General features: G+C 49.1%; 1 protein-coding gene and 2 long non-coding RNA genes across 11 annotated transcripts; 1 reads left to right on the forward strand and 2 right to left on the reverse strand.

The window, feature by feature from the left end:
- Positions 1–1,471: 1,471 nt before the first annotated feature.
- Positions 1,472–17,232, reverse strand: rmdn2 (regulator of microtubule dynamics 2). 6 transcript variants are annotated; one of them, XM_029835240.1, is made up of 12 exons: positions 17,083–17,232; positions 14,904–15,343; positions 11,586–11,763; positions 11,396–11,498; positions 10,973–11,033; positions 5,177–5,252; positions 4,810–4,887; positions 3,141–3,239; positions 2,922–2,975; positions 2,674–2,754; positions 2,491–2,586; positions 1,472–2,340 (listed from the first exon to the last, which is right to left on the reverse strand). In XM_029835240.1, exons 2-11 carry the CDS (start codon positions 15,332–15,334, stop codon positions 2,533–2,535), a joined length of 1,215 nt encoding a protein of 404 aa, XP_029691100.1. In that variant the 5' UTR covers positions 15,335–15,343; positions 17,083–17,232; the 3' UTR covers positions 1,472–2,340; positions 2,491–2,532. The 6 variants fall into 6 exon arrangements, 5 of the variants coding, with proteins under 5 accessions (XP_029691100.1, XP_011617938.1, XP_011617937.1 ...); XM_011619636.2 differs by having other exon boundaries at positions 1,472–2,586; XM_011619635.2 differs by lacking the exon at positions 17,083–17,232 and adding an exon at positions 16,236–16,390 and having other exon boundaries at positions 1,472–2,586.
- A 1,563-nt stretch (positions 17,233–18,795) lies between these two features.
- On the reverse strand, positions 18,796–24,163 carry LOC115249687 (uncharacterized). 2 transcript variants are annotated; one of them, XR_003888369.1, is made up of 3 exons: positions 23,905–24,163; positions 20,052–20,161; positions 18,796–18,977 (listed from the first exon to the last, which is right to left on the reverse strand). It is a non-coding gene; the product is annotated as an uncharacterized lncRNA (long non-coding RNA). The 2 variants fall into 2 exon arrangements; XR_003888368.1 differs by having other exon boundaries at positions 18,796–19,044.
- Positions 19,338–23,498, forward strand: LOC115249686 (uncharacterized). 3 transcript variants are annotated; one of them, XR_003888367.1, is made up of 7 exons: positions 19,351–19,677; positions 20,038–20,252; positions 20,801–20,875; positions 22,034–22,358; positions 22,447–22,580; positions 22,680–23,056; positions 23,138–23,498. It is a non-coding gene; the product is annotated as an uncharacterized lncRNA (long non-coding RNA). The 3 variants fall into 3 exon arrangements; XR_003888366.1 differs by having other exon boundaries at positions 19,338–19,677; positions 20,038–20,875; positions 22,034–22,067; positions 22,313–22,358; positions 22,680–23,498; XR_003888365.1 differs by having other exon boundaries at positions 19,343–19,677; positions 22,680–23,498.

The following is a 24,163-nucleotide window of genomic DNA, read 5'->3' on the forward strand; positions in this document are numbered from 1 at the left end:
CATCTCTGGCACGCCACCATTTCAGGTTGGAGCAGGAAGGAAGTGTCAGGCGTCCTCTCTTCCTCCTCCAGAACATCCTGTTCTGTCTCTGCTAACTTCAGCGTGTGCGTGACAAGTTCAGATAAAAGGTTCAGGGGTGTGATCACTGATAAAAATGAAGCGTGGAGACTAAATAGCAGCTCTGAAGTCGTGTGTGGCCCCGCTCCAAGCAGGATCTTCATAGACTGAAAGGAAAACAGTGTTTTGGCTTCTCGCACCTCTCTGTTGCAATAAGGAGGCGAACTGAGCTGACAGAACGTCAAACAGGGCTGAAGGAAGAAGGGCAGAGAAGCTGCCAACATCACAATTATCGTGCGTGAAGCTGATGGCTCACAGCTTCCAACACAATAAGTCAGGACAGGAATTAGTTCCGCATGATTAAAGCAGATCAAATCCCCTTCACTAAAAACACATCCGGCTTTAAAATGACATGATGCTAAAGATCAAAGCAACAATCGGCAACAATCTCCAACTGGTGTAAAAAAAAACGGCAGCGAGGTCGTGCCCTTAAACTGCGCCAGTCAGTCCAACGGTACCAGGATTCACATCTGGGACGTCCCGACAGCATCTCCAGGCTCCTCCTCGCCGCAGGAACTCAAGACAGATACATCAAAGCACGAAGGGGCGCGGCTGAAAACGATGAGCCACAAAGATAAGAGGACAAAATCACACAGGAGTGGGTCCAGGGTGGGAAAGGTCTGCCAAGAGAGGAAATATTACATGAATGAGGTTCCACATCAGCAGAGTTTAGGCCTGCGCTAACCAGATTAGCATGCAAACACTCCCGCGTGCGCTCGTGCACAAGCAGCTGCGTGACTGTGTTGTGTAATGCAGACATAGCTGAGATTAGAGCGGGAGTGGACGGATCTCTGGATCAACCTTGTGGTACGTGACAGTCGGAGCGTTCCTTCTCTGATCCACATCAACCTGCAGCAGCTGGAAGCTCGCGTGACCTTCAGGCCAAGAGCAGAGCAACGCGAGATACCGCGATGACATCATCAGCACGACTACGGCGCGTTTTCGGCTCTGTCAATTAGTACCGGGCCAAATTAGAGCTGGAAAAAAAAGGGATGCACAGCGCAGGTAATCCGGTAGATTTTGGAATCTTGGAAGCAACTTCCATCCAACGAGTGTTGGATAATCTGCTGCAGGAGCGTCACCACCTGCTCCCGACGTTGTCGTCCCACTGAGCTGTGAGCAAAGGTGAAAACAAAGCATGACGAGACCGGAGGGAAGTTGGCCCGATTCGGATCTGTTACAAACTCCCAAACGCCCGAGCACAGACTGCTTTCAACTCTCCAGCAGCGCCGCCGTCAGTCGTGCGGCAACTTGCTGCTTCCTTCTTCTGTTGATTTGGAATCTGGATCACTCAATATTCCAAACAAAAAGCCAAGAAAGAGCCAGAAAGATAATGAATACACAACAATGGAGCTGAGTGGCAACAGGCTTGAATCAAGACTGGGCTCATTTATTGGTGGAATAGGGAGTCTATCGACGTTCAGGAAGATCAGAAGAGAAACAACCCAAATACATTCAGAGTGTGGAAGAACCACCAAATAGGTTCAAGTCCCACCAACCAGCCAGGAGCGAGGAAGCCGTTGGGTCCAGAGGAGAAGCGTCTTCCTCTTCGTGGGCCTTTGTTGATCCCTTTGATGTTCAGCGGATATTCAAAGAGCAAAGAGGTTTTCTTTTATCATCCAGGTCTAAAATCCATCAAAGCAGGAAGGAATGCAGCCGAAGGTCCCTCCCATTAACAGGAAGTCACTGAACTTTTGCAACATTTCTCTTTTTAACAATTAAGGTGGTTTTCAACATCTCCAGCCAACTTATTTAGATAAGCCAGTGTCTGGTACCAAAGCTGTAGTGGATAATATACAGTAGTTAATCCCCTACTACCATCTTGAAATAGCAGGTAGAGCTTCACGTTGACAACAATAAAAACAGAAACCTCAATAAATTACTTTTAAAACCATTCAAGACCAGTATAACTGGGAGCAGAGCGACATGGACAGCAACTGCTCCAGGAAATCGTTAAAAAAGGTTTAAACATAAAACAGGAAGTTGTTTGTGTGACACGATCTGACTGCAGTTAAAGCAGCTTCACAACGTTCCCATGTAGTGTTCAACGGACCAAGGCCCAAACTCCAAAAGAAAGTGTCCACTGTGCAACCAAACCGGGTTATTATGGGATGTACCTCCACCACGGAGCGGTGCCACACAACCAGAGCCACAGGGAGGAAGAGGAAGGCCTCTTCCTCATCACCCGGACGGTGGTCGTTCTCCAGATTGACACACAGGCGCCTTCGAGGTAAAAACAGAGAAATCTGTCCCGTTAAAACGGGCTGTAAAAGGTTTGATCCCATTCAAAATTGTAATTTAGACAAATAAATTAGAAGCTACTGATCCACAATCATCCGTTCCGTTCTCCACTCGCACAGTGGATTTAAGCACCTTCCTCTCCAAACGCCGCTACGTTTCATTTCCTCCTTTTTCTTACAGTCCCAAAGCTGGACACAGAGCTGCCAGCTCCTTCTGTGCTTCTTCATCCTGGGGGGAAAAAGACAGGGATTTAGTCCCACCTGCAACAGGAAGTGACCCGGACGGAGCCCCGTTGATAAGGACGGATGTGTTCACCTCTTTGGACACGGCGCTCATGGAACTAGCAGCCTCACACATCTGCCGGGCTCTCTGGCTCTGCCCCAGCTCTTTAAAACACTGGCAACCCACAAGAGACAAGTCTGTGTTCAGGACGGGGGTTACCTGTGTCCCGTCTGTGAGCTGATTGTAGCGCACACATGCAGTTATCAGGTGTGTTTAGTAGAGGGCGGAGCCGCGTGAACAGCAAAGCAGTTTAAATGCTGCAATCCTTTGGGGAATCTGACCTTAGCTAGAAACACATAATTCAGTTTGGAATATCCTGGTTGGATCTCCTCCACCTGTGACGAGAAAAAGGCTCCTATTAGCGTTGGCGGGCGGCGGATCTCTCCTCGTGACCGAGTCGATCTGATACATATTCGACCTCCCGTCTCCTGACTGCAGCGACGGAGCGCCAAAAATGACCGCGAGCATTGATATTCTTAACGAGTGGATCGGCTCTGCACCTTCAGGAAGTTCTTCAGCGCGTCTTCAACGGTGGCAGTCGGCGGCTCTCCGAACAACGTGGCAGCGACTTTCCTCTCGATCCAGGATAACTGCGACACCTGCGAAGGCACCCACCAGCAACCAGACCGGACCTGTTAGTGGGCCGCAGTAGGAGCAAGAAGCTGCGGGTGGACCCAAGTATGGGGTCCACTCTGGGGGGGGGGGTGTTTATGATCAGAGGAGCGTCCAGGACCGATGGTTTTCTCCAGACACGTCTCCCACCAGATGCTAAAGGTGTGCAGAGGCCAATGTTGCTGCCCCGCACCATTCACCGCCCCACGGTCTAATTGCAGGTGTAACATTACTCTGGCGTCATCGCAGGAGCTTTCAAACCGCTCCGACGGACAAGCACAAACACAAGATTACTGTTGGACGCCGAGGCCCCGCAGACACACCGTGAAAACCACTATCGGGTGTCACTTCCACACTGAGCTGACTGGGGGGAGAATTTAATCAGCGGTTTTCTGTGTGGTTAAAGTTTTCCTTCTTTTCAGGCAGCTGGGAAGCTTGAACCCAGAATTATGGGAGACATGAAAGGACAGACTGTTCAACGTTTGACACCATGATGGACAAAGGACGAGGCCGTTGTTCAGAAACAGTCGTCAGTAGTGACAAACAAACAGCACAAAAACAGCTCTTAACTTCCTTTAGTGCTTCATAAAGTGAAGGACGGGACAGGACGGGACATGGCAGGGCAGGACGGGATGGGACGGGACAGGACATGACGGGATGGGACAGGAAGGGATGGGACGGGATGGGACAGGACAAGATGGGACGGGACAGGACAAGATGGGAAGGGACAGGATGGGACGGGACAAGACGGAATGGGATGGGACAGGACGGGTCGGGACAGGACAGTAGGGGATGGGACGGAACAGGACAAGATGGCATGGGACAGGACGGGACGAGATGGGACAGGACAGGACGGGATGGGACGAGACAGGACGGGACAGGGCAGGACGGGATAGGACAGGACGGGACAGGACATGACGGGACAGGACGGGATGGGATAGGACAGGACGGGACAGGACATGTCAGGACCCCCATCATGATGGGGTGGGACGGGATAGGACAGGACGGGACATGACGGGATGGGACAGGATGGGATGGGACGGGATGGGACAGGACGGGACGGGACAAGACGGGTCGGGACAGGACAGTTAGGAACAGGATGGGATGGGATGGGACAGGACGGGTCGGGACAGGACGGCGTCGGGATGGGACAGGACGGGATGGGACGGGACGGGTCCGCACAGGACGGGATGGGACAGGACGGGATGGGACGAGACGGGACAGGACAGGACAAGACGGGATGGGATGGGATGAGACAGGACGCGATGGGATATGACGGGACGAGATGGGACAGGACAGGACAAGACAGGATGGGACAGGACAGGACGGGTCGGGACATTACGGGATAGGATAGGACGGGACGGGACAGGACGGGACCGGACAAGACAGGGCGGGGACTGAAGGGAGGTCATAACAAGATTTCAGCCTCAGCAGTCATTGTTATAACGGGCTGATGGTGTGTGTGTGTGTGAGTGTGAGTGTGAGTGTGTGTGTGTGTGTGTGTGTGTGTGTGTGTGTGTGTGTGTGTGTGTGTGCAGGGTGTTGGGGGTCACCTACAGCGTAGCACCAGCGGCCCAGCATGTAGTAGGACAGGGGGTCCTGAGGTTTCAGCTCGATGGCTTTGTCCAGGTGATCCTGCGAGGACAGACAGACGGACACAGGTGATTTTCATCAGACAGCTGTTCAGCGCTGCCCCCCCCCCCCCCGGCTGGTTATTCCATATCCACCATCTCAGGGACTCTATCTCCTTCCGTCTCCGCTGACAGACAGAAGATAAAAGCTACGTGCTGTTCTACACCTCCACCGATGCAACTGACCGCTGGAGATCTGTGACTGAGACGCCACCAGACACGTCCACCAACCGTAGGAGTAAATGAATCCAGCTAAAGGTCAGGAAGGGAGCAGGACCTTTGGCCCCCGTCACCTTAAAGATGTATCCGTTCTTGATTTTGTTCTGCATGGTATCGTAGTCCGTCATGATTCCACACATGATGGCAAACCTGCGGGAGGAACACACCACGTTAATAACGTCGAATCTGCCTGGATCAGATCTGGATCAGATCAGCTGATCCGGAGGTGTGAGTGACAGCTGACAGGATCCACAAATCTGAGCAGTGACCTCTGACCTCTGAGGCTGCTCACTCCCTGAGCAGTGACCTCTGAAGGCTGCTCACTCCCTGAGCAGTGACCTCTGACCTCTGAAGGCTGCTCACTCCCTGAGCAGTGACCTCTGACCTCTGAAGGCTGCTCACTCCCTGAGCAGTGACCTCTGAAGGCTGCTCACTCCCTGAGCAGTGACCTCTGAAGGCTGCTCACTCTCTGAGCAGTGACCTCTGACCTCTGAAGGCTGCTCACTCCCTGAGCAGTGACCTCTGAAGGCTGCTCACTCTCTGAGCAGTGACCTCTGACCTCTGAAGGCTGCTCACTCCCTGAGCAGTGACCTCTGAAGGCTGCTCACTCTCTGAGCAGTGACCTCTGACCTCTGAAGGCTGCTCACTCCCTGAGCAGTGATCTCTGAGGCTGCTCACTCCCTGAGCAGTGACCCCTGACCTCTGAGGGCTGCTCACTCCCTGAGCAGTGACCTCTGACCTCTGAAGGCTGCTCACTCCCTGAGCAGTGACCCCTGACCTCTGAGGGCTGCTCACTCCCTGAGCAGTGACCTCTGACCTCTGAAGGCTGCTCACTCCCTGAGCCGTGACCTCTGACCTCTGAAGGCTGCTCACTCCCTGAGCAGTGACCTCTGAGGGCTGCTCACTCCCTGAGCAGTGACCCCTGACCTCTGAGGGCTGCTCACTCCCTGAGCAGTGACCTCTGACCTCTGAAGGCTGCTCACTCCCTGAGCAGTGACCCCTGACCTCTGAGGGCTGCTCACTCCCTGAGCAGTGACCTCTGACCTCTGAAGGCTGCTCACTCCCTGAGCCGTGACCTCTGACCTCTGAAGGCTGCTCACTCCCTGAGCAGTGACCTCTGAGGGCTGCTCACTCCCTGAGCAGTGACCCCTGACCTCTGAGGGCTGCTCACTCCCTGAGCAGTGACCTCTGACCTCTGAAGGCTGCTCACTCCCTGAGCCGTGACCTCTGACCTCTGAAGGCTGCTCACTCCCTGAGCAGTGACCTCTGAGGGCTGCTCACTCTCTGAGCAGTGACCTCTGACCTCTGAAGGCTGCTCACTCCCTGAGCAGCGACCCCTGACCTCTGAAGGCTGCTCACTCCCTGAGCAGCGACCCCTGACCTCTGAAGGCTGAGTGTTTGACCAGAGCAGGACGGTAGAGACAAAGCTGCAGGCACTCAGCCTTTTGCTGGTTCACTAAGAACCAGGAAACCCCAGCAAGGCTCCACCTGACTGACCTGAGATCATCTGCTTTGCTCTATCGGCCCACTGGCTAATTCATGGACAGTCCAGGCTGAATGGACAGGTGGGGGGACAACAAGGAGCGGCTGGAGCTGTGGGATCACAGGTTGGACCGGTGCCTGTGCGTTTGGGGAGGGAGCGCTGATCAAAAGCTCCGTTAAGGTTTGAAGAACCAGCCGCCACATTCTCTGGAAACACGATGCGTTTTATCACATCTGTTTATTTGGAGCCAGCAGTGGCTCCTGTTGGGGGTGGGGGTAGAAATGTAGTGCTGCCATCTTATTCCCTAATAATAGCGCCACGTCTACCCAGGCAAAGGATGATGGGATACACTGATGAGGGTGGGTACACGGAGGGCCGACAGGATCACCCCCGTTAGTCCTCTATAAAGGGAACAGGGGCTGATTTTGATTTATTTGTTACAAGGTTGGGAACTTTGTACATGGTGATAAAATAGAAATGTTTAAACATCTACTGGCAGGCCAAGCAGGCTGCAGGTCGGGCTGTCCGGGAGGAAAAAACTCGGAACTTTGCGGAAGCAAATGGAGAAAGCCTCCAAAAGATTCTGGCAAAGTGTCCGGCGCACTAGGAGGGGGAAGCAATGCTCTGCCAACACTCTCTACAGGGCGGGGGGGAACCTTCGGACCTCAACTGGGGATATTGTCGGACGGTGGAAAGAATATTCTGAGGAGCTCCGCGGTCACGTCTTCCACCGAGGTCTTCCTCCGCCTTCAAGCCAAAGTCACCGAGGTAGTTAGCAAGCTCCTTGGTGGTAGGATGTAAAGGTGGATGGGATCGGCCCCGACTACCTCAAGTCTCTAGATGCTGTAGGGATGTCCTGGCATCACGTTAGAAGCAGCGCCCGCTGGACCAGGGTGGTGGTACCGGGGGACCGGAGGGTGTGTTCCAACTCTAGGGGTATCACGCTCCTCAGCCTCCCTGGGAAGGTTTACGCCAGAGTACTGGATAGGAGAATCCGGGAGTGGAACCCCAGATTCAGGAGCAACAAGGTGGTTTTCGTCCTGGACACTGGACCAACTCTATTCCCTCCGCAGGGTGCTTGAGGGTTCATGGGAGTTTGCCCAACCGGTCAACATGTGTTTTGTTGATCTGGACCGTGTCCCTGGGGGTATTCTGTGGGGGGCGCGGGGTCCAAGGCCCCCTGTTAATGGCCGTCTCCGTACCACCGGAGCAGGAGCTTGGTTCACTGTGCTGGCAGCAAGTCAGACCTGGTTCCTGTGCGTGTTGGACTCTGGCAGGGCGGCCCTTTGTCACCGGCTGTGTTGATAATATTTATGGACAGAACTTCTAGGCATAGCCAGGGGCCGGAGGGAGTCCGGTTTGGGAACCACAGGATTTCATCCTTGCTTTTTGCAGATGATGTTGTGCTGTTGGCCTCCTCAAACCAGGACCTCCAGCATGTCCTGGGATGCAGCTGGGATGAAGGGGTAGTTTGCCTTCTCCAGGTTGGTGGAGAGTTCCTGCCTCAGGTGGAGCATTTCAGGTATCTGGACACCTCTGCTGAGGCTGCTGCCCCTGCGACCCGGTTCCAGATAAAGCGGGAGGAGACGAGACGAGACGAATTTAAATATTTCTTCAAATTCAGGTTATTGCATCTGATTAAATTGAACAAGTCGGTATAAAATAAACGGAGGCAGCTAAATGGAGGCGATATTTCTTCCTTCCTTTGCCAACAAAACCATCAACTCACTGGTTCAGTTCAGCTCAATATAAACAAGATGTGATTAATCTTCCTGGTGGTTAGAAGAAGAGACACACCTGAGTCGACCCCACCCCCCTGAGCGGTGCTCAGGTGAGGGCTCTGGGGCAGGTTGCTCAACATCCAGGCTCCCACAAATATTTCCATATCACCTGTGGCTGGCAAAGCCCTCCTACCTTCCTGGGTCCATATTTAACACCAGTTCACCAGTGATTACAGAAGAGCATGTGTACCAGCAGAGCTGTTCAGGACACACACACACACACACACACACACACACACACACACACACACACACACACACAAACACAGACATATTTAGCTTCCAGCAGGAGGTGAAGTGTGTTTTGGATGTTACGCAATGTCTATTGTGTTGTCAGTGTGTGAAACTGCACCTGGCCTGCGCGGAGGCCAGTTCTGCGAAGAGGCAGGTGCGAATATGGTTTTGGCGTGTAAAGGTGTACAGAGGTGTGTCCTGCCTGAGGGGAGAACATGCTGCGGTTCACTGTTTTGCTTTTTTGTGAGATGAAATTCTATCTACGAGGGGAAGGAATATGAAATTGAGGAGGAGTGAAGTGCGGCGGCTGCAAAGACAAACAGACCATAAACCAGCAAACAGGGGCTCCAGGCCAGCACCTTCTAGAGCCCCCAAAACACTCAGATTACTTTAACGAGGCCGTAAATGTTCCAGACTTGTTTTCTCCCCTGTACTGATGTGAGATCTGGACAAGCGTTGCCATGGTATCGACAGAAATGCGAGCACAAAGCGACCGTGAAGACACCAGTAACGGCAGCAACAAGCAGAGGCACATGATTGAAATTAAAGATGCCTTTGTAGGGTTCAAACCCAGCCCGCTGCCCCCCCACCCGGCTGGCACTACCACAGGCTCCCTGCATAATCCGCGGCCCTTTGTACCATCGCTGAGGCCCAACAGTCGGGGATTTAACACGGACTAAACTCACACAGTGGGATCATTGAACACACAAGACAAGAATGCAACCACATCTCAGCCTGGAGAGATTAAAAGTAGGTGTGTCACAAAAGGGCCAGTGGCGTTCAGCAGAAGCACGTTCCCACTCCCGTATCGAACGCCCCCCTCGGTGGCCACGCAGCAGCCCGCTCCCGCATGGCGCACGCACTCAAAGCAGCCCAGTGGTTAAACATTACTCTAGCTAGATGTTGTAGAATGAAGAACCATTAGTCAAGACACCGCAGGCTCGTGCACAGGCCAAAGTAGGTGGGCTCTCTTGTGAAGGGACGACTATTACACGGCCGTGGTCTCCTCACACAGCCGAGCTAAGGTTCACAAGCGGCTCCTAACCTGAGGTTCACAAGCGGCTCCTAACCTGAGGTTCACAAGCGGCTCCTAACCTGCTGCTGCTGCAGCTGCACGTCAACACGGTCAAATCTGCTGCGTCATGTTGAATAATCCAAATCTGGATCATCAGAAATGGCGACACATAAAGTGCTCTAGATGCTCTAGTAGGAAGTAGGAAGAGCTTTGCTTGTCAGTGGATTCCTAATCAGGCTGAACTCAGGTGTCCTGTCAGGATCTGGGCCCTGGAGCCGTGTGCATCACAGAGACACATTGTATTCACCAACACGGTATCTGTGACTTGTCCTACAAGCAACAGACACAACAGGACAGGTTTGGCTTGGAGGCCCCAGGTCACCCTGTCACAGAGTCTTCTTTACATCAGAGCACTGCGTAAAACGTCCTAATGTTCACAAATGAGAGTTTACACTCATGGAAACAACAACCTGGTTGCAGAGGATAATTGTGCAGAAACAAACTGTGCATTTACTTTTGGCCCAGTCAATAATTCAGTGTTTTCATTGGCAGTGCAGAAAGTGAACTGACAGGGATCCAAAAAACATCTGTCAGAATGCGACAAGCCGGATGGTATTGAGGAAAACAGGTGACAAGTGTTCTCACGACATGGCTGCACTATGTAAACAATTACCTCAGACATAAACTTCCTTGCAACACTACCTGGCACCGACCCCAGTCACTGCCTCCTCCCCTCCTCACAAGGCAGATTTACCTACTTTTCCCTGTCCGTTCAAATTAAGAAAGTGTTGCTTCGTGCTGTAAGAACCTTGCAAATTCCATTAGCGGATACAGGATTAGCCATTAAGCTGATTTAAAGCCGTTGGTCTTAATGAACAAAACAAACACCGCCTTATATTGCGCTTGATATCGCTAACACTGTGGTATGTGCGTGCGTGCGTGAGCTAATGCTAAGGCTGCCAGCAGGCAGATTAAGGAAACGCGATGGGAGGCTGGATCTGTAAGATGCTGCATCTGGTTCGAACCCTCCGCAGCAGAGGCCCATTTTGTCCCTCCTGTGGAGGATTTTTGGGAATCTCACACCTGACGTGGCTGTGTGGACTGTGTGAGAAGTTCTTTTGGACTTTACATGTGCTGAGCTTGCCTTTGACGTATTCCAGCTGCTGCTACCAGCTGTTCTCTCACTCAAAAATGCTGCTCCGTCAGCTCTTCATGCGCCTCTTTTATAGAATGGTGGCCTGTGTGTGTTGGCACCTTCAGACAGAACGGGTTATGTCTGCCCTGATCACTCTAAAGACCCGAGTCAGACAGCTTTAACAATGCAAAAGTCATGAGGAGGAAAGAGATGTGAACCTACCACTGATGGCTTTCGGCACAGCTTGGGTTCAGGCTCACTGCTTCCTCACCGATCTGCTTTCCTAACAGACAAACACAAAGAAATATTACTATTAAACCTTCCAGCCTGAACAGTTATTTAAATCACTTTGTAATTTGTCTTTAACTTGTTCATATAACTAAAAACAAGTTCTCTCCATGACTGCTTCAATGGTTCTCCTCCACAGCTTAAAGACCTACTGAAGACAGGTGCAATACACATCCTCACCACTAGGCACCGCCAAATCTCTCTGGACGTTCAATCGTTAAAATCACAATTCAACAATATTTTACCCAATTCTTTCATTCACAGTTAATCAAATTGTATTTACTTACGTGACTTATTTCTCATTGCTAGTTAGATCTCAGGTTTGTAACTGAGACAACGGTTAACACGAACGACTACCTCTTTCTGCGTGGGTCTTCTTCTCCTCCAGCGTGGAGCTGATGTCGTGAACATCGCTGTAAGCTCGCATTAGCCGCCAAAGAAACGCCGAGTTCTGCCCAAACTGAAGTGAAAGCATGAAAATACAATGACACGTGAGTATTTGGTCCCCAAGATTACCAAAATAAAAGAAGTGTCAGGGTTTACGCACCTGCTCTCTCTGCTCCAAAAGAATGTGGAGGCTTTCCCGTTTGTCCGAGTCGGTGCCTTGATGCAAACGGTCAATTCTCCGGAGGAGGATGTAGAGCTCATCTCCTGGCTGGTGCTGGTCATCTTGGTCGGAATCACTAAGCTCTTCTTCCTCAGAGTCTGTCAAAGCTGTGATATACCTGAAAGCACAAAAACGTGAAAGTGAAAGAAAGCAGCTTCAGGTTGACAGGTTCACTTCATCTCACAGTTCCTGGTGCAGACAGGAAACACTGTGGCCAAAGAGGGTTTCTGATCTATTAAACATGATACACAATGGAGGAGAGGAGGAGGAAGGGGGGGGGGGAGAGGATAGGAGAGGAGAGGGGGGGAGATAGGAAAGGAGGGGAGAGCAGAGAAGAGGAGGGGAGGAGAGAAGAGGAGAGGAGGGGGGGGAGGATAGGAGAGGAGGGGAGAGCAGAGAAGAGGAGGGGAGGAGAGGAGAGGAGGGGAGGGGGGAGAGGATAGGAGAGGAGGGGAGAGCAGAGAAGAGGAGGGGAGGAGAGGAGAGGAGAGGAGGAGAGGAGAGGAGAGGAGGAGGGGAGGGGGGAGAGGATAGGAGAGGAGGGGAGAGCAGAGAAGAGGAGAGGAGAGGAGGAGGGGAGGCAAGCAATATATCCCATCATCCTTTGCAGCAGGATGCCAGAAGCGCAACATAATGCTAATTATTAGTCAATAATTAAATGAAATATGAATGCCATAAGATTAGATCGACAAACAAAGGACCCGTGAGTGTTTTACTGTTATTTATTTAGCAATAAGAGCGTCTGAGAGCAGAATTCCAGCTTGTCGGCGAGGCCGCTCAGTCGTTGCAGCGAGTGGGGAGGAGTGTGTGATTTCAGACGTGCTAGCTGTCTATAGCTCACAGACATCACAAGCTGCCTGCCAGCGTCAACAGCAGGGCTGTCATTACGTGGTTGTTGGTTCTCACCAAAAGACGCCTGCCAATTGGCACGGAACCAGCCTTCAACTTGTTGACTAATCTGGCAGCTCTGGGTTCCTTTAAAAGCGGCACACACTTATGAAACATGTAGACAGGACAAGATGGATCGTCTTGGAAATTCAAAAGTTGGTGACGCGTGGGGGGTGTGGGGGGGGGGGGTGTCAGCGATGCCACATTCAAGGACCGTAACAAGTGTGACAGAGCGCTGACCTCGCCGTGTCTTAACCATAAGCTGCGACTGTTTTAATGCTGTCATCTCTCAGATAGCGTGCAAAGCCTTCTGACAAGCCCACATTCTACAATAACTCTTGAGTAAACCAAAGGACCTGCAGGCAAAGCCTAAACCATTTATTGGCCAACACATCACAGCTTAAAAAAACAGGAGATTTGTGCATTCCTGCTCACTTCGACTGTTGCGGTCTTCCTTTGTTCCCTGTTTCAACAACATATTAGAGGGCAGTGCCTCCAAGCAACCAGAACTGGCTCAGAACCCTTGTGAGGAAGTGACTGTACTGGTCTTTTGTCATTCATTCATTCATTCCCTAATTCATTCATCATTTGACACACTAATTCATTCACTAGTCCTTCCTCCCTCGCTACAGGCATCATGAATCATAAAGCTGAGAGTGTCTTTGTTTTCATGTGTGAGGTACATTTTCTCAGATTTATGCGAATATTGTGCAGAATTCTAGGTGTTAATCCCTTGTTTGACCGCTGGAATCAGACACCGAATCAGGTTTTCTGGAGGAAACTCTGCATGTCAGAGGTCATAATCACATGTTTTGGCTCGCTGGCGTATCAGGACTCTACAGTAATGACGAAGAGCAGCACATTTACCAGGTCACAGCCTCAAATTGGATTCATGCCTGAATCAAATCTTCTACAGCTTGTAAAGTTTCCCTTTGTGTGCTGGTCCTGTTGACGCGGGAGATTTCTATAGAGCGTATCATTAATCTTTAAGGCTGAGCACTCCCTGGAGCTGATCGAGCATTTCGGACACGCACTGTGGGAAATGAGGGCGTCTCTGAGTACAGCTGGGCAGGAGCAGTCACTGAGGTTACACCATTCAAAACAAACCAGTTGTCATGCCAACATGACTGGGCACTGGGACCTGCAGGGCATGTGTAGCTGTGGTGACAGTAGCAATGAAAGTGCTCTACAACAACAGCTGCACTGCACAGAGGCCAGTTATTTATGCTCAATGGCTCCAAAGGCTGTTGGAAATGGGTTCACATCCGCCTTTGTTCAGGTCACTATCGCTGATTCACGGACCCTCCCAGGACCGATATGGTGCTGGGGACATGATTCCTCCAGTTTAAGGGGAGAGATGAAGCTGGCACGGTTTGACAGGAGACACCGATTTCTGATGAGGACAGGCAGTAACAGGCAAACATAAGTGTGTAGGTCATGTCAGGAGGACACCCACCAGGCCCCAGTGTGTGTCCAAATCAATTCATCATGATGCTTCTGACCAGCAACCCCACTGTCAAGGACATGGGTGAGACATGGACAGCACATTTCCATCACAATTTAAGCTTCTTTTACCCCTTTTCAAACCTTCTGAGTGTTGATCTTCACTGAATGAAGCTCCTGTTTGAAGGAGCTTAAATAAACAGGTATCTGGTGTCCTTAATGGTATTTTGGGGGGAACTGAAACCAGCCAGTAAAGGTAATGTCCTTGAGCTTCAGTGACGTGATGGGAAGAACCTCCTCAGGAACCGTTCAAGGAAATACAAGTTCCTACAAGACACTTTTAAATGAGGCCTCTGAAAGTTTGGAAGATAAAATGATTGATGGCTCTTTTTAGCTCCAGTTAACTTGTTGAGGAGTGAACCAAAACCCACTGACGGGATTCGACATTTCTGTTGAATTCTTGGCCCAAGAGGTTAATAAAAAAACTAAAACAGGTCCAGTTGAACCTTCTGAAACCAAGAATTGTCTTGGGCGATGACTGCGAACTGCCTTTTTATCCACTTTTAGAGTGAATATTTGGTATCAGCAGCGTCCCTGCAGGGTTTGATGACGGGCCGGTTCGTGCTTAAATGACGCCCCCTGTTGGAAATCAGCTTCACTACGGAAGTCAACATGTATTTACTAGATTCTATAAGTTATTTAACACACGCTTCTGCTCTTAACAATAACACAGCTGCAGAAATGTAAAAGCCAGCACATTAATTATCACTGTCACATTAAAGACTTGGAGGTCAAACACATTTAATGTGAACCAGAAGTTCCGTTTTTCCTTGTTTTCTAACAATTGCTGTAAAAATGTGTACTGCTTTTGGTAAAAATACAGAATTTGGGTTGAATCTGACAGTGACGGAGTTTCCAGGTGCTTACCCTCCTTCACTCTCCGCTTCCTCTGAAGTGCCACCCCCACCTCTGGCCCCACCGAGGGCTGCTGGTGCCCTTTTCCTGCGTGTTGGCGTGGTCCTGTGAAGGGGACTGCCTCGCTCGTGCCCTCGTCGCTCATCTCTAACATGGCCCTGCAGAGTTGGCAGAGCATCCTTCAACAACTTCATCTCCTCCTTCAGTTCAGACACGCATCGGATCAGGGCCTCAAGGCGCTCCAGCACCTCTGCCTGACCCGTCTGTAGCCCTGGACCATCAACTAACATGAGGCTTGTCCCCTGGCCATTACTGGTGCCAAAGCCCGCCCACGAGCTTCTCCGCCGTGATCTAAAGCCACGGTAACAAACAGCAGCCAAACTGACGCCAGCCACTCCGGCCAGGGCTCCAAGAACCAGCATCCGGCTGTCTGTCTGGGACATCCTGCAGCCCTGCACAGGACAGACAGACATGATCAACCGTGTAAACTCCGGGAATCTGATTGATCAAACAAAATGTTATGCTGAGGCGCGGACACTTTTCCTTAATATATAAAATAATGCCTCTCACTTCCCAGGCTGGTCTCTATGTGCATATCTTTTAAAGACTTAAGGCCAATCAAAATGTCTAAGAGATAAGGCAGAAACATGTTTGACCAACTGGGATCGGTTCTTTTTAAAGGAATCATGACATTATGTGTTGAAATTATAACATCATTTTAAATAACATCTCATGCCAATTTAATATATGAATAAAGGGATGACAGACTGTGAGTAATTGTGACTGTGAAACTTTAAAATTACAGAGCTGGGAGGATATAAAAACCCTTTTTAATTGGTATTGAATTAAGCTTTTTGAAGAAAAACTCTTGAACAGAAGCGCTGGAGGCTGTTTGCAGTTGCAACGACCTGAACTCAAACATCTCATTTTTAACTTTTATTTAGAGGAAAACTGTTCAATAACAAAAGCCAAATGTGACTGATGAGTGACAGATTGTCCAACTAAGTATTTGCCTAAACATCTCATTTTTAACTTTTATTCAGAGGAAAACTGTTCAATAATAAACGCTAAATATGACTGTTTGGTGACATTGTCCGAGGAAGTGTTTACGATGACTTTTTAGCATATATGCGACAGAGAAGCCGTCTTGGCAACTCCGAAAGCCTGAAAGCATTAAAATACGGTCTGACAATATGAAGATTAGGATTAATTCCATAATGAATCTCCCATAAATGTTATTTAACTGCCAATGACACTGCCCTGATGCTAGCCACAAGCTAACCCTCAAAACAACGTTAGTACCGTTGGTAAGGTAGGATTAACAAAATTAACTGAATTACTCACTTCTAAAATATCCCAACAAGTGGTGGATCAACACGACCTGTCGACATAAACCCAAACCAGAGGATAGAAGGAGGATACAGGGCAGGACTGTAAGGATGTGTTGACAGGGGTGGCTGGGGACTGACAGCGCGCTGGTGTACCCTTCAAAATATACCGTGTAGAGTCAGGAACCACAACGATGGTTCCGGGCTGGCTGTATTAAATACGCAATGGAGTATTACATTTTGTCAGCCGCGCAGTAACAACGTGCAATGCACATGCGTTATGTTAAGGAGTCAAGCTGTTTGAATCTCGCCAAAGAATACATAGAATGTTGCTTCAAAGCTCCAGTGTATGTCCATTAGAGAAAAAGACTGATCTGTCTTTAGATTTGGCTTGACTTGTTATACATGATACTGTGCAGGGTATTCTGGAGTGCTGTCTTCTGTTGTTTCTAACTCATATAATCTATTATATATGGTAGTACAAAAGAAAAGTTTTTAATGTTTCCTAGTCATTGACCTTTTACAGTTGCTTTACATGCCATTGACTGACATGAAATAGCATAACTGGCAGCTTTATTAAGACTAACATTTTTTTCTGTTGCTTTAACATGCTATCACAAGGAAACACGTACTTACCGAGCAAAGGTTAAACATGCTGTGCACACTAATGTAAAGCGACTGTAATCCTTTAGGTAAATGCTGTGAGAGCAGTAAACGATAACAATCTTTCAACTGAATCTTTATATGGAATTTCAGAAAGTTTTTTTTATTTTTTATTTAGATAAGTCAGACACAACACTTAAATCATTTACTGCATCATTTAACATTTATTTTCAAAGAAAAGTTTGAAAATGTAGACAGACCTGTTATTCAGTCCTCTCCCCGATGTTCTCCTGCAGTGAGCTTCAACAGAACGTTTGTGACGGGATATAAAAAGTCACTTAACACGTGAATGATCACAGCAACCTTGGACCTGTCGTGCTTGCCGGGTTAGGTTCAAATGTTACAAGTCACATGGTCTCGAGCACAAATGCGGATCCCTAAAGAGGCAGTTTTCAAAGGCTGAGGTATCGCCCAGAATAAATTCCTTGATTCTCTTCTTTGGCTGGATTCTTGAAGCCTGCAAATCCAAGACGTTTCCAAATGGAACCTCATTGGATTCAAAATTAAGAGTAAAATAGGGGTTTATTTGGGTTCAAAAATGCAGATAAGAGAGGGTAGAGATATTGATTTATGGTTGGGTTTCATAGAATCATCTTAAAGAGCCCCAAAGGCTAAAACAACAAGGTTTCCCTCCCTTGATCAGGCCATGTTCTTCACATTTATGGAAGGATTCAAATCATTTTGTTCATTTGCTGACTAGAGTTGGACGCATCTCTGACTCTGTGAAATATTTGCCAACTATCTCAACTCCATTTTTGGCAAATTCTTATCCTATAACAGGCTAAATGTAGTTGGGAAAACAAGTGCGGTTTCTTTTCTGCTCTGTGGATGCTGCATTGCTCAGAGCCCACAGCTTGCATCATACCTGCACCGGGAACCAAAACCCCAGCGGAACCCTTTACATGTAGCAGTACACAAACGTGCGCCCGTGGTTGTGGGTCGGCCCTGCAGAGACGCTGATAAGGGAGGTGCATCCAGCCATGGCCTTGCTCCCATTGGGTCAAAGCCAGCAGATAAGCAGATAGTGTCAACACTGATGTTTTATCTGCCCAGACCACATCAGCTCCAGCTTCATAACACGGCCCAAGAAATAAAAGCAAACAAAGCTTTGTGCAGATAAATAGGACCGTTTCCTAACAATGTATAGGAGGTGAATCACGGTGAAACAGGGCAGAGCTGAGGGTGAGAAGGTCGATCATTGTCCGTGTGAACCGTGTTTTTACTTCATGGTTGGAGTGGAAGTGCTAAGAGATGAAGGCTGTGCTTTCAGATAGAGAGTAAGTGGACCATAAAGATACAACTTTTACGGAACAGCAGATTCTGTATCGTGGCGTTTCCAAGCTCAGCGGCCCGCATGTGCTGAAGGCCCTTTTCTTTTCAACCAACAATTTTGGATTTGTCCCGAGTTCGAAAGCCTAAAGCTGCAGTAACTTGAATTTCGAGGTGGGGTAGTGTGTGTGTGTGCGTGTGTACACTCTCAAACAAACCTCCTGTAACCCTGCTCAACAGCCGTAGGCTCAGAGAACACTTTCGCTCACAATCCAGTCGGGTTTCAGTCCAAAGTAGAACATCCCATAATACACTGAGAGCTTTACTTTAGTACTAATAAACTACAGGTAAATAAACAAAAGTAATCTGGTTCAACTCACTGAATGCGTCTGGGAGGGTTTGACCCACTGATCAATGCAGAATTCTTTAGTTAATAATGTCTTTAACCTTGAACAGGACAGTAGTGAAACACGTCTAGAGGTGCTACACTGCCCCCGCTAAGGTGCTGCACCACTACACTGAAACCACTGCTCCCCATAAATACAGATAATGAAAGAATCGTGCACGTGACGTGCTCTGGTGGCTGAACTCATCAGTGGGACTCAATAGATACGCAGCAGAACTCACTTTCCTGGAATGTTTGATTTAAACCTCATTTCCACTTTATTTAGTGTCTGAATAAGTCAATGCTTGACCTATTTGAACATCGTGGTCCGTGTTTAGGATGTTCCTGGGTGTCATCAGGTTTCTCTGCTCCTTGGACACCTCTCATACTGGTTCAACTGGTGCTGACTCTTCTCTTCACACCAACGGTAGCCGGATGCAGCTGGAAGTCCAAGACGTCTTTTTCAGGGTTTTGAAGAATTATCTTAGCGTGATGTCATGTCAAACACCTTCAAAACAATACATTCCTCAAATATTGCATATTAGATAAAATACTAGAAGAGCCACTAGTTAAATAACCTTCAATTCTAACTCATCTCTGTTAACGCTGACGCTACAAACTCCGTAATAAAAGATGGAATACTTTGTTATTCATTCACAGGTTATTGGAACTTTGACCAAGACTCGGCGTCCACTTAAGAAACACCAAGTCCCACTTATTCTAACATAAATGAACTTTAGACGCAAACCGTCCAGTCCAGGCTGGATATTTTATTTATTTCAGTGACTGAGTCATTTCTGCTGCTAACACGAGTCTCTTTGTTCATGGAGAACCAGAAGGTGGCGCCCAGAGAACTGACATTCAGACGCTCGTGCTCATGCGGCGAGGCTGCGAGCACACAGACGTGCTTCTGTAGACACACACAACGAACCGATGCATGTCGGAATCTGCAGAGCAAACTTGCAGATTTTAATTACGATTCTGCACCAACCGAGACGCAACGGCAGCTCTTTGTGGCTCAGACGGGAATAAACAAAGGCTGAGATTATCGGGGCTCTTTGTCACAGCTGCAGGTACATTATCCTGTCTGCCTCCACGTATACGAAGGAGAGGAACGCCCCCCACCACCACCACCACACAGGTACAGTATGTCTGGCTGAGAAAGACCTAGACAGTAATTACAGATTACACAATAACTCTAAAGCTCAGATTATATCTTAAAGAACGTAAATGTGCTCCAGTGTCTGAAACAAACTCAAGCTCAGGAAGGACAGAAATTGGGTTAAAATAATACTTTTACAGCTATAAAATCATCCTATGGATGAAGGATGGAAGTAAAATCAAAAGGAATCTGATCCAATCCACCATTAAACCATTAAACAGCAGAAAAGCAGGAACAGGAGGAACTTTAAATGCTGGAATGCTCAGCAGCGCCTTCATCTAGATCTAACTTATCTCCCCTGAAAGCATCAGACGCTGTATCTTCATCTTCTGTCAGCAGAACATGTTCCTCACCTGCCGTTTATGGTCTGTTTATTGCTGTGACACAACGAGCTGCTTCAGCATCCACTCAGACTGGTCCTGCGTGGAACCAGTCAGGCCAGACTGGAACATCTCTGTGATTTCTGAGGGGAAAGATCAAAAGAAGAAGGAGTGAGTATGTTCTTGTCATGGCTCCCGCTCTTCTCAGAGGGCAGAACATAAAGACAAACCCAAGTAAGTGCTCAGGTTTGGGCCTGAAGCTTTATTTTTGGCCTCCATCTTTATTTGCATGGCTGTAAAGTAAAGAACCAGAATAGCCGAGGGTGGGGGAGGCCAGCAGGACGTGCATGTGGCCCTGTGAGCGCTGTAGCGACTCTGCTGGTCTGTGGGACCGAGGCTGGTTCCTCAGGCATGCCGGTGGTCAGAACCAGGCCTACACACCCTCAACTATTTCTGTCTTCTTACTACTTCTTCGTTTTCACTCACTTGCTCTTCTCTCCATCCTCCTCAGGCTGTCTTGGAAGCATTCACTCACTTTGAACCTAATTTAGGTTGAAAGAAAAACCCCTCTGACCATGTTTGTGAAATTTGTCTTTAATTAGATAATACAGGGTCATAAATTGTCCCTCAGCTTCCTCAAAACTGTTTTGACTGTTTTCCTTCACGGGAAGCAAAAAAAAAAGGTTCAGTATCGACCAACATGTGATCGACCCTGAATCAAGTGGAGAACAGACCTGTGGTGACAAGAAGCTTTAATTCATTCTATATTTCACATTTCATAGAGTCGGTCTACAACCATCAGCATAAAGACGATCTGAACGTGAGCAGGGGGGACCAGGGGGGGTTCTGCATCTGAGGTTTGTCCCCCGTACCTCTCCCAGTATATTGCACTGCTTTAAAACTCAATGTAAATGAAAAATGACCCTTTGAGCGCTTTTATCTGTGATTATTCTGTTTATTATCCTGTTATGGGGCTCTAATTGGCTCTGGGGGAAGTGAAGAAATGAGAAATGAATGTAAATCCAGGGCAGCCTGGACCATCCCAGCAACATTCATCAGGGTGGAATGTGCTTCTAATGAAAACAGCAGCATTCTCGGGGTGTTACTGTTGCCCCCCCCCAGCATCGTGTTGGGTTCAGCGGCGGTCGTTGGATGAGAAATGAGCGTTTGGCGGGTTGCACCTCCGGGCAGGACGGTCTAATCCGACAGGAATGTGAATTGTTGTCACCTGAGCGTGTCGGCGAGGCGCTCAGAGGCGGTGGCGAGGGGAACTCCTCCGCCACGGAGAGACGGGGCCGTTCAGGGGGGCCTCGGCCCAGCGTTTGTCAACCTCGGCCCGTCTTTGCTGACTTAAATGTGCAGCATTCAGCAGCACAAAGGACCGTGTGGGTGAAATATGGCCCGTTTGTTCGGATGCATTCCAGGCACCCGGAGAAACACGCACGTGCGCACGCACTCATGCGCTCCCCTACGTTGGATAAACAACATATACTGTGGAAGCCCACTTATTCTAGTTTAGTGACCTAAATCTCTCCGCCTGTCAAAGCCAACGCGTATCAAGTTGCGAGTTAAAGACCCCCGCTGCCCAGTACCACCACCACCAGTCGCCCCCTTCACCCCCTCCACGCCTTCACGTCTGGGCTCAGACATTTCTGGCTGTAAAAGTAGCTGAAAGCGGTGATTGACGGCAAGTCTTGGCACCACAGACGTGTGTGATAAGCAGGCCCAGATGGGGCAGGTTGGATGTGTGTGCCCACATGATTTAGCCCTCAGTCTGGGACGGAGGGGCAGACCAGCGCCAAGCGTGCGCCTCCGTACCCCCGCACCCGTTATAAAATACGCACCACAGGGACGGGGTGTTGTACCTCATGGCCCCAGATCCACCCTGCGGGCTGCTATATTTATCTGGGGCGCTCCAGCGGTTTATTGGGTGGTAAATTCTGATGATAAGGCTGCTCATTATGCCCCAGATGAACGGGGCTAATCATGGTTTCACCCCCGTCTCTGACCTACAGACACACTGAAGAAGGACTGTTAAATCATTAGGAGGTGGGCAACAGCTCCGGAACGACTGACGTTATCTTGTGGAGTAAATGTTTATGTCCGACCTGGATCCCTGGATTACCGTGAGCGTTATTTATTACGCTGTTGTGAACGTTGACGGACGAGCGGCGTCGGCGTGAGGAGAGGCGGAGCCGCAGCCGAACTTGACCTGTGACACCAGCACATTTCTGCAGATGGTGAACAAGAACTTCCGACTTGGACCAATTCTCAGCGTTTTCTTGCCTTTTTAGCTCCAACCGTGCTCGGAGGGGACCCTGAAATGATATTTTAGAGAAGGTTCGTGACGGCACACGGATCCGGTTGTTGGCAGCGCCGGCTTTCATCATCTAAGGCTTTCATCTGGATTGTTGCGTGTTTACATCAGATCATGGCGGCTGCTCAGAGCCCGGTTGTTAACTGCAACGACCTGTGACGGGTGGTTAATTGTCAGGTGGAAGGCCTGGCTGCATGACGCACGTGGTCTGCGTCCAAGCCATCAGATGTCCTTCCTTTCACATGGTCAGCTCCTTTGTGGCCCCTCCGTGCCTCTTGCCATCTGCACACGCTCAGTTTCACCCCACACGCTCACTGTCTCTGCTCTTTTGTCCCGTCCCGCAGGCTCGGCTGCAGTTCTGGCGGAGGCATTCCTGGTATTTGTCAGGCTCCTGCAGAGGCCACGCGTGGAGGACATCCTCCCACACGCACGTAGCCAACGTTGTGTTACAGAAATGTGTTGGGAATGTTCACCTGGGCTGATGCTGAGGAACGTCTGCAGTCTCCGCTTCACATGTTTGGACAGGCCAGCGTTTTAAAGCTTCTGCTTCACACAAGGAAACATTTGTTGTTCGGGGTTTTCAACCAGCACCTAATCTTCCCATAAATGTCAAAACTTCTCGTAAATCTTTTTTTGTTTTTGTGCCTTTTTTGGCTGTTTCATCTCGCAAGTCTTGCTGACACCAGCGAAGTGATTTAGAGCCGGCGGCAGATCAGGGCTGGTTCGTAGAGGCGAAGAAATTTATGGGGTTTCTGTTTTCATGGCAACTACATGGTGATTATGGTAACTGTACTCTTTCCAGCAAAGAGTGGCTGAGGTGGTGACCTCCTCATCGGTATACCACTAGAGGGCGACTCCTCGGCTGCCCGTTTTTATTAGAGGTCTTTTAAATGACTGATGAATCCTGGCTCAACATCTGGCTGTGACGAAGATAATCATCCACAAATTCATCGAAACAGGAGTGTGCTGCTGCTTTTTGAAGAATCACAAGCTAATCGTTGAATCTGATGTTATGTTCCTCCTTACTCCTGTAATAACATCAGGTTATAAATGTAGAGAATATATATTTCTGGATTTCTGGAGAATTACAGACCCCACTGAGGTCCAGATGATTTACACGGATTTCACAGGTCACGTGCTGCTAAATTAAAAGCTTTGAGTCAACAGCAGCTGGTGTTTGGATAGTTTTTTTTTGGTCCCCTCTCAAATCTTCCTGCATGTTTCTGCTCCTCTGGGCTCAGCGTGGTTTTGGAAACAATCTTGTGATTGAATTTGGAATGCTCGCCGTACGGAAGACTGCCGCGAAAATAAAAAACAATGCCCGAGTGTTCCCCAAGACCGCATTCCTTCATATTAAATTACACATTGGGCAGATCTTAAAAGAAACACCAATGCAATCAAACTCAATGGGACTTTCAGCCTCCATCAGCGCTGATGAAGGTGCTTAATCTCAGCAGATGTGACGATCACGAGGCTGCTGCTGGAAATAAAAGTCACTGTGAAGTGGCGAAAAGTAATTAAAGCGTATGTAGAGTAAAGTCAGACAAGATAAATCTGTAATCGTCTCACTCATCTGCTCGCTTGCTGTGTGCTGGCTGACAAGACTGCTACGATATTCTGCACGCCACGGGCCTCAAAAGTCCTTCGCTGTGGCGGGGAGGCGGAGCCACAGACTGGCGTTGCCCCCAAATGGCTTTTGACCAGACGTGGCGATTAAGGTGTTTCGATTAGACAGCGAACTGAAATGATCACACAGAAGCGTAAAACAAGAGCAACAACGGCAACAGAAGCCAATGATTTCACTTCAATAATTACTGAGAGTTTTGGT

Source organism: Takifugu rubripes, chromosome 4, assembly GCF_901000725.2.
Source record: "Takifugu rubripes chromosome 4, fTakRub1.2, whole genome shotgun sequence".
Taxonomy (NCBI): Eukaryota; Metazoa; Chordata; class Actinopteri; order Tetraodontiformes; family Tetraodontidae; genus Takifugu; species Takifugu rubripes.